At 41.2% G+C, this 12,856-nt stretch overlaps 1 protein-coding gene across 2 annotated transcripts in view; it reads left to right on the top strand.

Annotated features, from left to right (window-relative positions):
• CAT (catalase) overlaps nt 1–12,856 on the top strand; it is a 42,026-nt gene that overhangs the window by 12,958 nt on the left and 16,212 nt on the right. For both annotated transcript variants that reach the window (XM_074997482.1, XM_074997483.1), the window contains exons 5-8: nt 3,452–3,556; nt 4,371–4,496; nt 9,756–9,947; nt 10,912–11,064. In XM_074997482.1, the coding sequence (XP_074853583.1) occupies nt 3,452–3,556; nt 4,371–4,496; nt 9,756–9,947; nt 10,912–11,064 (576 nt within the window). The remainder of the gene's footprint in view (nt 1–3,451; nt 3,557–4,370; nt 4,497–9,755; nt 9,948–10,911; nt 11,065–12,856) is intronic.

Raw genomic sequence — 12,856 nt, forward strand, 5'->3', positions numbered from 1 at the left:
TTTTTTTGGTTGAAATGGCTCTTGTACTTCAGGCTGGTTGTAACATGGCAAAGGCTTGTTTGTGCCTTTCATATTCTCTCACTCATATTCAGTACCCCAGTTCTTGCTGATAACATTCCCTAAGATACAAACTGGTCAACATCTTGCACTGCTTTTTCTCCTGTTGTAAGTTTGCTTTCCTGTCTGCTGTTAATGTGCAACTTGATCTTCTTTTGATTAATCTTAAGGCCCACTTGCTCATCTGTTCCCTGTAAGCCATTCCTCTTCTCTTGCATAGACTCTAGTTTGTCTGTAAGCGGGCTAAGTCGTCTGCAAACTCTAGGTCTTCAAGTTTCCTTGTGGGAGTCCACTGGAGTCCCCTTCCTGAGTCGTCGTATGCTGTTTTTGTGACCCAGTCTAGGCCAATCAGGAAGAGTAATGGAGAGAGAAGGCACCCTTGGCGTACCCCTGTTGTGACCAGGAATTTTTTTCTGACAATAGTAATATATGAGTCAAAATGGCTAGGAGATTTTTCCATCTGTGAGTTGAAGTCAGATCATTTTAAATTTTTCACTTTTTAAAAGTTCCTGTAACATTTTAAAATGTTGAAACAGAAATTTAGACCTTCCTTGTTACCCATTATACATTTGTATTTTATTTGATAAGAAGGTAATCTAAGTGTATAAAGTAGTTATATTGACATTAAAACTGGAGTATCTTATTTCAAATAGGCCTATGTTTTATAAGAGATTTTATAAGGATTATTATCTTTTAAATTCAGTTAAGACACCGGAGATATTTGGCTAATATATCATAGCTCACTCACTCAGGGCCAAACTTGACAGCCTTTAATTGTGCAAAAGTCCCTCTGAGTTCGGTGCAAATCTAGCTTTATTTAGAGCCTTATGTGCTCTTCTAAAAGCATAAAAAGAGCTGATGACCACCCTGGTTCTTTGCTTAGGGTAAGCTCGTTAACATTCTGAAAAACCTCCCTTTTTTTGATTTGTCTCATCAGAAACCCATCTTATATTCCCCACTCTGTACAGTTTTTGTGTAATGGCATATTTAAAACCTCCAGGCTTCAACTCTTATACTGTGATGGGCTAATTTCCTTTATAGACAGGCATAGTAAGTGCCTCTTCCATCTTGGACAACCTCCTATTCTGAGAAGATGATTTTTATACTTATCCTGCTCCTCAAAGTTTAAGTTGTGAAGCTTTTAAAATGTCTCACCATCTTCTAGAGCAGCCAATGAAGATCTTGTCTGACCGAGGAAAGGCGCTCCAAAATCCTCCTTAATGCACAATCGTGTATCATCCCTCGTTCCATTGAATAGACGGGTAACTCTAAAGACCACTCCGGAGAAATCAACACCAAAGAGAGACCTGATGACGGCATTGGCACCAAGACCAAAGCGCACACCAACACCTCAGGCGTAGAAGTTGTACACTGAAAGGAGTCTCCTGCCTTGGTGATTGCAGCTGCCCAGGAACATCAGTGAACTCCGACAAGGACTGGCAGTGCAAAACCTTTTGCAATAAGTTCTCCAAACCTACAGCAACAATGGCTGGAAGAGAAGCATACCACAATGTAGCAAGCTATCAGCATCAGCCCCAGTTTCAGAGGTAGGGCGGGAAAGGAGGGTTGGTTTGAACCAGATCCATCCAGGGTGCCAAGACATCTATTGTCAGTAGTACAGACCCTGGTACCAAAAGCAGCTTATTTATTGGTACCACTCCCAGAGAAGGTCTGTTAACTCCTTACCATCATCTGGACGTACTTTCCCTGTTATCATGTAAGGAACCATTCTTTCTGAAGTATGCGGGTGTCATCCCTGAGAGCATTGTGGACTTTTACAGATCCCCAGTCACCAGTAGCACTCCCAAGATTGGACCATGGGCCTATTTGGTTTCTTTGCCTGCCTGCACAGGCACAAAGAAATCTGTTTCAACAATCAAAGGACAGATTTGCTCCAGCAGCTTCCCTGACTGGATTGCCAATACTGGAATATCAAGAGGAGTGGCATACAGGGGTACAACATGAACACCCTGTATTGCCTCTTAAGGATCTTTCCTCATCATTGCTAGATGAAATAATTTCCTTGACGCTGGTAAGGAGTCCAGGAGTTTCTTGTGTGGATTGCTGAGACTCTAGAAATTTGAGACTTCAGTCTTCCTAGAAAAGTCTCACAAATTATTCCACATCCTATCTGCTTCTGGTGTTTTGAGGATCATCCTCCCCATTAATGAGGGCCTGCTGGACCTAGTGAAATCTCTGCGGCAGGTATTAGCTGTTACATAACCCTCAGCAAAGCATTTTGAGAAGTACAAGTACTCTGAGGTTTGAGTACTTCTAGACCAGAACACTGACTCCTTTGACTTCTCAATTGTAGTTGAGACAACTAAAATCAAACAAGTACATTTAAGGACACACTCAAAGGCTTAAACCTGACTGGCTGAAAATCCTGCGTGTGAGCATTGCTACTGCAAATGGCTTAGTGTCTGGCCCTGCTGGATAGGTATAACTTCCTAACATGCAACAGGGTGACACGCTTCCTTGCCAAGCTCCCTCATGACAACATACACTAGAGGAGTGCAAAGGCAGTATAAAATGATGGTTTTAACTGGCATCTGTTTTAGTCTGCAGTCACAACTGAAATGTCTGAAAGCCTGCCTGGTTCTTTGCTGGGCTGCTGTGGTGTCTGGGTTTCCAGGATTTCTGTCTCCAGAGCACTTTGGCCCTCTGGATTACTCCAGGAAAGCCTTACTATGCCAGGGATTCCAGGCTCCCTGACATGGAGCTATGATACTGAAAATCTTGGGAGCCCTAGCTCTAACTGGGGTTTGGCTTCTGGTTCTTCGGAAAGGAAATCAAGAGAACCCCAACTTGAGATGGAGCTGTCACATTCCCTGCTGCAGAGTTGAGAGTTTGGTAGTCTTGGGATGAACTCCTGTGGTTTGCAACTGAGAGTTAGCCCCTTATTACAGACTTTCCCAGGCTGAGGACACTAGAGCATACACATTCCTTAATGAGCTGGCTTATCGTGCTGCTGATTCATATTGTTCATATAAATATTTCACCTGCACAGGCTTGAGGATGTAATGAACACAGCAGTTTTGTTGGTAGTATCTGGATAATGTTGAAAACCTCAAATCTCTCTTATCCTTTTGCTACTGATAGATAGATAGAAGTGACAGGTCAGAGTCAAATACTACCTTGAAGTGTTGATGATTCTATACTTGCCTTACAATAGTGTAAAATGTACTGTGTCAGAAACCTTGTATCATGTATTGTGGTTGAAGTAGGTTTTGTATATCCTGATACTGTGAGAGCTGTTTTCCTGGAATGTTAGTATTAATGTAAAGAGACCCTCAGCATAATTATAGAGAACTTTGTCAGCTCTTGAAATATCCTCAAACTTTTCTGATCCCTGTAAATCTGTCTTAATTTTGTTTTGTTTGCTTTGAATTAGTTTCCATCCTTTATACATAGCCAAAAAAGAAATCCTCAAACTCACCTGAAGGATCCAGACATGATGTGGGACTTCTGGAGCCTTCGCCCTGAATCTCTGCACCAGGTGGGAACTTGTTGCCTTTTGAATTCAATGTATTCTTCCATTAACAGGGAACTTACATTATTAAATCATGTTTTGTCATTTTTTTTTAAAATAGTGTATTCTCTTGGGCAGTCTGGAAATTTCCATTTTTTTTAGACCTGTAAGGCAGTATAATAATCTGAAATTGTTAGCAATTTACTGAAGATCTGCAAAATTCAACCTGTATACTTTTTGCTGCCCGTTAAATTGTAATTCTAGGTTTTGAGTCATCTTAAAGTTAGCTGACAATTAAAGTTATTATATAGTGTACTTATTTTTTTTTACTATATTTTACTTGGACTGTGACAAAAGTCAATTTAAAGATTATCACTATGTAAATATTGAATGAAAGCAGCTGACCTAGTCAGAAACAACAAACTGCTAAATCTGGTTCTTTTGTGATTAACGTTTTAAGTTCAAAATATGGTGCTTGCTGATAAAGTTGTTACAGTTAGTTCTAAAATGACAGTAGCTGACTTTTTCCTCTGAACAAACCTTTGTAATGACCCATTAGGTTGGTGTCTATCTTTTTGCTTCTTTGTTAAATACTTCATAGACTTAGCCTAATTGCATGTTCTCTATCTCTTCTCTCACCCAATTATGACTTTGTGTGGTTACATTGGAACAAGAAATCAGTTGAACAGGTCTTGGTACGTGAACAGTCATTATGGTCTGCAGCATAAGACTGTTTCCATTTATACCTTTAATTAGAGGGACCGCTGTGCTTTTTGTGGATTAATAACTATATATTGGATCACTTTACTAATTACTAGAGTTGACTGTGCCTTTTATTTAGGTATCTTTCATGTTCAGTGATCGTGGTATTCCAGATGGACACCGTCATATGAATGGATACGGCTCTCATACTTTTAAACTGATTAATGCTGATGGCAAAGCTGTTTACTGCAAATTTCATGTTAAGGTATTGGTTTTAAGTTTAGCCACTTTGTCATACTTTGCAATACAAATCCGCCATTATAAATTAGAAGTATGATGGTGCAAAATGTTTTTCAGTCATTGGTTCTATAAAATTTTTAATGCGAGTGTTGGCAATATTATATAATCTTGCAGATCTCATTTGGGAAAGATCTGTGCAGGTATTAGAGTGATATTCTAAGAGGTTGTGTCCAACACATTAGGCAGATGTGGCTATTTGGCTGGTTGTGTGTGGCTAGTTGGCTTGAACAGGAAATATATCTTCAGACTAATGTGGCTACTTCTCTGTAGCAGTGGGCAGTATAGCGATAGAACTGGCTGGACACTATGGCTGAATCTACACTGTCCCTCCCTTTTGAAAGGGGCATGTAAATACAGCAAATTAAAATGCTAATGAGGTGTTATGAATATTCACACCTCATTTGCATAATGGTGGCTACTTGCCCCAACAAAAGTGCTTTCGAAATGCAAACTAGCTGTGTAGATGGGTTACTTTGAAAGGAAGCCCTGCTTTTGGAAGCACCCTTCTTGATGAAAACAATTAGGAAGAGGGGCGCTTTCGAAAGCTGGGCTTCCTTTTGACAGAACCCCATCTACACGGCTATTTTGTATTTCAAAGGCACTTTAGATGTGGCAGGTGGCTCCCATTATGCAAATGAAGTGCTGAATATTCAAAAAATTACCTCATCAGAATTTTTGATTTGCTGTGTTTACATGCCCCTTCGGAAATGAAGGTGCATTGTAGATACAGCCTCTGCGTCTAAGATCTGGAAAAAAGGTTTTTCCATATATTTTACTGGCTGTTACGGATTGAAAGGACTGTTCTAATCATTGAACATGTAAAGGGCCAGGTTGTCCCTGCTTTGATTTGCATTCTTTCTATATGCAGTTATTACTAGAGGCTCTGCTTCAAAGAGCTTTGTATATTACCAGTTACAGTATTTAGGGTGTATACAGAGTGAGCTTCAAGAAGCTTCTAGAAAATCATGCTTATTGTACCTGCTGCAGCTCTCTTATGACACCATGGGTACGTCTACACTAGGAGCTAACTTCGAAGTTAGGCACTACATTGAAGTATCCAGCAGAGTCTACACACACTTTCCCTTACTTTGAAGTTAAGTCGAAGTAGTTCAAAGTCCTTACTCCATTCCTGGGAATGGAGTAGAGCCCTACTTTGAAGTTTAACTTTGAAATACGGTGTGTGTAGACTTGGAAGTAAGCAACTTTCAACTTATGTTTGTAGTGTAGACACAAATATGTTTCTGGGTTCACGATTATTCTTTTCCTTGCATAATCGCAAACACCTTTCTTCTTGCTATTCAGTGCAGGTATAGGAATCACTACTTAGACTCATGTGCGATCCTCTTACACTTTATTTTCCTGGAAGTTTATATATAATATATTACACACTTGAAAATTTACCTGGCATTGCTGAGGTTCTTAACTCAATTTTTTTTTTTTTTTTTTTTTTTTGGAAAGTGTACTTGCTTCATTTAAATCATTGCTATGGGGCTGGGATGAGAGGTTCAAGTATGCAGGCTTCCCTAGGGAGAGGAGTACCCACTATTCTCTCACTACAGCACCTTGAGGCCAGGTGAGAAGTGCCTCTCCATGGCTACTACAGCTCCAGAAAGCACAGCCAGGGCAGGAATTCATGTGCTCCAGCTGGGACAGGTCTGCATATACTTGGCCCTTATGATCCCCAGCCAGAGTTAGGAATGCACCAAACTATGCTTCTGCTTCCTCAGTGTGTAAGTGGAAATAGCCAGCAATGTTCCCATACATTCAGTTACAGCCTCCCTTTCCCCGTCCCTCCCTAAAGGGTGCCTGGGATGGTTAGAAGCTCTGGACTTGGGTAGTTCCAGATGGGGGTGGGTGACCCCAGCCAGCCCCTTTCACCTGCTTGATGATTCTGCCTTTTCATTCTGTATGGCTAAGCAATCCCGTTCCAGGCATGTTTCATTTTATGATACAACCAAACCTTTTACTTTGCTTTAAGTTACAGTGAGAGGAAGGTATATACCAAATTTGGTGATCCTCACTCTTACTGTTTTTAGGAAGAGTTCTTGAACAAGTAGATGGACAGACAAGACGGACTGACAAACTCTAAAATAAAGATGTACACACTTAGAATCATTTTTAGTGTACAAGTTGAACCTCTCTCCTCCGGCACCGGTCAGGTGCCAGATTAGAGAATCTGTTGAATCACAGCAGGTCAGTGTTGTCTAGCAGCTTTACCAACATTTCACGGTTTCCTGGGCTCTAAGAAGCCATTTAGGAGTAAATTACAGCTAAGTCACAGTGCAGAAGACTGAGAGCTAGTACTGGTGGCTGCAAACAAACTTTATGGGGCTGCGGGAAATTTGGCCACACCTTTTGATAAGTGGTCATCCGGCTAACTACATTCATGCAGGATTGGGAATGTTGCCAGACTAGAGAGTGCTGGATTAGAGAGGTTCAACCTGTAGTAAAGTTTGCAGGTTCTTTATGTGGATTTCAGAAATTTTTATGGCATTTTAGTCTGTTTTTTGTGCATGTGACATACTTGGGCCTAAGTTCATCCTCTCTAGGTTGTCGTCCAGAGAAGAATTCAGTAGGTACGCTTCTTGCCCAGGATTTTTCTGCAGTCCAGTGCTCACAGCTAGTTTCCTTTTTGTTTAGGGAAGGGGTGAACAAGCTTTATAAATCAGGACACACTTTTTTTGTCCCTGCAATTAACCAGGGTTCTCCCAACCTGTCCTGAAGTGAGTGGCAGTCCTCTGGGGATGACAGGCAGCACTCCTTCTGTGGAGGTTGCCGGGGCAGGGGGGCAGCAGAGGCTGTGGGAGCCAGCAGAGTTTATGTGCACCCCTGTTTTACAGTGCCATGGGACTCCTCACTGGTTTTGCTGATACAGACTAACATGGCCACCCCTTAGACTAATAAGGATTTTTTTTTTTTTTAAATAGACTTCTGGCTTCCAAGGATTTAGAATGCACTCAATTAACATTTTCAAGGTTTTTCTCTTTAACTGTGAGGCCTAGAAACATACTTTGGAGTTCCAGGGGAAAGTTGAGATTCTCATGAAATCATTTGACTTCAGGACCTGGGCTTTTAAGAAAGACACCAATATCATGAGACATGCAATAAAATCAGGAGAACTAGCCATGCTCCACTGAAGTTAATGCATGCTAGTCAGGGCCCTAACTGTGTATATTCCCCTTTGTAATTAATCTGTGTTGGTGTAGTACTTTGGACAAATTGAAGTTCTAGATTTTGATCACTGCTGGACATATGGCCTTTTGCTTGAGGACAGCTGTCTCAGTGCCAGGATTAGGTATAGGCGCTGGAACTAGTGGTGCCAGGGTTTGCACTTTGGCTCAAAAGCTCTGAGAACCCATACTATAAAAATTGTTCCAGTCCTCCTGAGATTAGGACACCAGTGAAGTTCTGATTCTATGCTCAAGAGGTTTTAAGACAATTTGGCTCCCAGATTTACCACTTGCAATGTCTCATTTCAGACTTGAGAACATTGCAAGGCAGCAGGTCCCACGGAACCTGCCCTGCTGTTTGCAGGGCTTAGAATCAGCTCCTGCTCTGCAAAAACAAGTGGAGTTGGAGGGAGAAAAATACCCCACTCGTTAAAAGGAAAGGAAGCTGTTCCACACGCCTGCAGAAGGAGAACATGGCTGTGCTGGGAAGATGTGTGAATGGTTCCAGCCATGTGCTGCTTTGCAATGTAGTCTGTGGCCCCTACGCCTTTAAAAATCCTTTTCTTTTTTGGGCGCGTGTGGGTCTGCAGGGAAGCTTTGAGGATTGCTGGCTGCTATGCATCTCTCTGACCTTTCGTCCCCAATCACAGGGAGTAGGCAGCCTGTGGGAGCAGCTTGCTTCTTTGGTTTTTTTTCTGTCCCTCCTTGCTTGTTTCTTTTCCAAACTCCACCCCTGCCCCTTCTTCTCTCCTGTAAAGTAAGGAGGAAGATACCTGATTTAAGGGACAGAGAGCCTGGTTTTGCGGGCATCTAGATTCCCAGAAATAATGCAGCCATGTGGGCAGAGGGGGAGGAGAGAGGAAGCCAATCACGTTGCGCCCCCCCCCCCTTTAGAAACTTCATGCCCCCTGAGGGGGCATGCCTCCCACTTTGTGCACCCCTGGCTTAGGGGAATAACATTTGGTGTTGGTGTGAGGTGTGTTGGGCTTTCCTTCCTGAATTTCATAAAGACAGTCCAGCCAAGGCATCAGGCCTTCCTAATGCTACACATTTTTGCCTGTTGAAAGTGCCCTTCTTCCTGAAAACAACAGTCTGAGATCTATAGCGTGGGTTACATGTGAGGTCTAGACAGGCTGTCCTTTGCTCCTGAGGTTTCTACCTGAATTCCTGTGAACCAACTTCAACTCTTACCATCACTTGCATGAGACGAGACTAAATCAAATGTGGTTATAGCTCCACTTGGAATTTAGCCAAAGCCCAGAGCCTTCAGGCCTCTGTCCCCAACCTAGAATGGAGCTTCTGAGATGTTGCTGAATTGTCCTTAGGATATTAAGCTAGTTAAGGCTCCAGAAACTATTGCTGATGCACTGATTTCCAGTAAAAAGCCAAAAGAGAGTTAGTTCCCTGAGAACTTGCTTTTTCTATTACTGGGGTAGGCCATTGAATTCTTAGGCCCTTCCTGTCTTTCTTGAGGCAACTCTGAGAACTTATTCTTTGTTCTAGAATACAAGGTGATGAGAGTGCAGTTTCTGAACGCTGACAAATATTCCAGAAATTAAAAAGCCCCATTTTCAAGAACATGTTTTGAATCTGTCTTTCAGAAACCAAAGGCGTCATCTTTGATCTCTGTTCACCCCTAACAGGGAGGGGTAGATTTGTATAGAACAGGTCTAACTGGGTAAAGAGCTCTCTCTTTCAGTGTATATATCCCAGGGGACATTTTTGTTTCCTTCATGCCTCTCCTATGCCTCTGTTTTGTGTGACAAAAAGGGGAATGCAGAATCTGACCTCGGCTACCAAACAAAGAGTACATAGAGCAGTTACCTGACTTGATTATTTTAAAAGTATTATTGTCTTACTGATCTCAAATTAAGAGGACAACGTTCAGATTGTACTGTGGGGTACGTTTAATTTACCTGCTGAAATTCACTTATAAAGTGGAATATGCACAGAGTCTCTAGTTACTACGTTAGCACTTTTTATTTATATGGTATTTCATAGCCAGTTTTATATAATTACAAATAGTCACAAATGTCACTTCTTTATTTGCTTAGACTGATCAAGGCATCAAAAACCTTTCTGTTGAAGAAGCAGGAAGATTAGCTTCCACTGATCCCGACTACGGATTGCGTGACCTTTACAATGCCATTGCCAGTGGAAACTATCCGTCCTGGACTTTGTACATCCAGGTTATGACCTTTGAAGAAGCAGAGAAGTTCCCATTTAACCCTTTTGATCTAACTAAGGTAACTAAGGAGTGCGCACATGTGGGTATACAAAAAATAGTATTACAATTACAAAGTTAAGCAGTCAGAATGTATGAAATGCCAGTATTAGACTGTGCAGACTTAATTCTCCCTTTTCCCCTGTTCTACATATTTGTTATATCCTAACATCACTTTCCACTTCTATATATTTGATATATCCTAACATCACATGAGAAGTGTGCGACAGACCCTACAATAGAATCTTCCTCTGCTGGTCTCCACCTCTAATGCCTTAAACACAAAGAATGTACTCTCTCTCTCTTTCTTTTTTTTTTTTTAAACTATCTTCTTCATTCAGTATTCATTATGTACTATACATGAGAATGGGATCTTACTCAAATAACGTGCCCATTGAAATAGTATATCATAATGAATATACATAATAGGTCCAAAATAGGCTTGTCCCCAAATAAAATGTACCTGTCTGATCCCAGGTGTAATACTCTGCCAGTCATACTTATGACAGTGCTAAAGTGCTTCAAAATAATTAAGATTGGCAAGCTCTACCTGCTTTTATCGAACCTTCTTCTTGGAAATGGTTAAATTATTTCGCTCGTGTGGGGGGGAGGGGGAATCAGCTTGGGACAGTGTGGAAAATTTCCACCTGAATTGTTATCTTCTGACAGATTTATAAGCTGCTGAAAGCAAAAGCGTACAATGGAGTTAGTACCTACTAATGCCTTTTAGAACATGATATTCTTCAAATGTCTGTGGATGCTGTATTTCAGAATTTGAGAAGCAGGACCACACTAAAATGGCGAACAAAGTTACTTGAGTGTTCTAGATGTACTACTATATTTCTTAAAGTGCATATCTCGCGCTCCATCATTCATTATCAAGATTAAATTCTAGACACAATGACTGCATTAGATAATTGAATCTGCTTTCTTGCTGTATTTTATAACACATAGTAATCACTGTATGTGTGTATATTGTTTTCTAGGTTTGGCCTCACAAAGACTATCCTCTAATTCCTGTGGGCAAACTTGTCTTGGACAGAAATCCTGTCAATTATTTTGCAGAGGTGGAACAAATAGCCTTTGATCCAAGTAACATGCCCCCAGGCATTGAACCTAGTCCTGATAAAATGTTACAGGTAAATAGTACATCTTGGTGTATTATTCTGGCACAGAGTACATCTCCTACATGGTATTTCTTCTTAGTAGGGTTATGTCTACACTTAAACCATTCCAGTGGCACATCTGCAACGCTTCAGTATAGATACTCATTTCAACATCTAGAGGGGTTCTCACATCACTAGTTAACCCAGCTCACTGGCTACACCAGGGATTAGGTTGATGTGGAAGTTCCACACCCCTGAGCAATGTGGTTGGGTCAACCTAACATTTTAGTGTATACGTGCTGCAAAACTTTCATATTATTGTGGGTGTTGTTACAGTTATAACCAGTGTGCGGTTTTTTTTGTGTGTGCACCATTTGTTGGTACTGAGTACCGTCACCTCAGTAGCCCCAGCCACAGGATTGGCTGGAGGATTGGCTGAAGCAGGGCAGGGAGCCAGTTGAGTATTGGCTTCTCTTTCTTTTTTTTTTTTTTTTTTTTTTTGTGGGGGGGCGGGGTCGGGGAAACTGGTTATAACTGTCAGGTGATAATACTGAGAGGTCATAATGTATTTTTTTGTTGTCCCGTGTTTATGATTTTGTCCTGTATTGAACTCTTTATTTGGATTGGTGAATTCCATGGCAGATTTAGCAGCTACTTTGAATAATTTTCATTTCCTGCTTATCTTTTTCAGCTCTTAACTTTTCTTCTCTTCCTAATTAGCCTCTTTAATTAAATGGTGAACAGCCAAGTCAATGTGTCTCAAGCATTTGGAAATAATTCCATTACTGTGTAGCTTAGAATGACTATGGTCTATAGCCAGTTTCATTGATATTATCAGTGATGTGCAGCTGTGCCTCATGTTGTAAAATACATCTGCATGTATTGCCAGCTGAAAAGTGAGAGGCCATTTCTCAAAATCAACTCAAGTAGCTGCTGATAGTACTTCTGGTAGAGCATGCGTGCATGTTTATGCTTTTTAATTTAAAAGGTTTCAGATTTCTGAAATAGCTTTTTTTTTGTACACTTCTTTCACCTGGTTTGCAAGCATAACTTCTTTCTCCAAAACCATAATTCTAGGAGGCTTCTACTTTCTGCAGATATTTCACTTAATACACAAGTTTACCCCTAGAACCACAGGGGTTCTAAAGCTATGTCTAGTTTGAAGAGGTCTGTTGGCAAAAGATATGCAAACTGCTCAATGCATTTGCACGTCCTCTGCCTACAGTTCTGTTGCGGAAGACTCTCCCAACATTTGACCCATCTACGTAGGGCCAGATGTCAGGACAACTCTCTCTGCCAACACATTCCTTCTTCCTCTTGGAATGAGGATGACCAGGATGTTGGCAGAAGGTGCTGAAGTGGCAGACTTACGTTGGGAGAACTCTGCATTTTTTCAGGCATAAACAGGCTAGCGACAGAGGGGCTTTTAGCTGGCAGGTCTACACAGCCTGTTTAATCCTGGCAGCAGCCTCTGCCAGCAGGGAGATCTCGTGTGGCTATGTTAATTAGCTCCGGTATTTGCTAATGAGCAGCAGCTTGCAATTGTGAGACTGCCATTAGCATGAAGCTGCCCAGAGAACAAGTCAGTGTAGCCCCAGCCGAAGAGATTAAAGGCTTTAATTGTTTTTATCTTGAGTTTTTGAGTTTGGTGTAATACATAGTAAACAGTGTACATGATTTTTGCAGAGCTAATATAAAGTCATCATATTTTCAGATTAGACACTTTTAAGATTACTCCTTTAGTCGACCCTTCACTGTTTGGTTTATAGTGTGGCTTTTTATATCTGTTCTCCGTACATAGTAAACAATTTGTTTCTGCTAGTAT

The sequence above is a fragment of the Carettochelys insculpta genome, chromosome 6 (genome assembly GCF_033958435.1).
Source record: "Carettochelys insculpta isolate YL-2023 chromosome 6, ASM3395843v1, whole genome shotgun sequence".
NCBI lineage: Eukaryota > Metazoa > Chordata > Testudines > Carettochelyidae > Carettochelys > Carettochelys insculpta.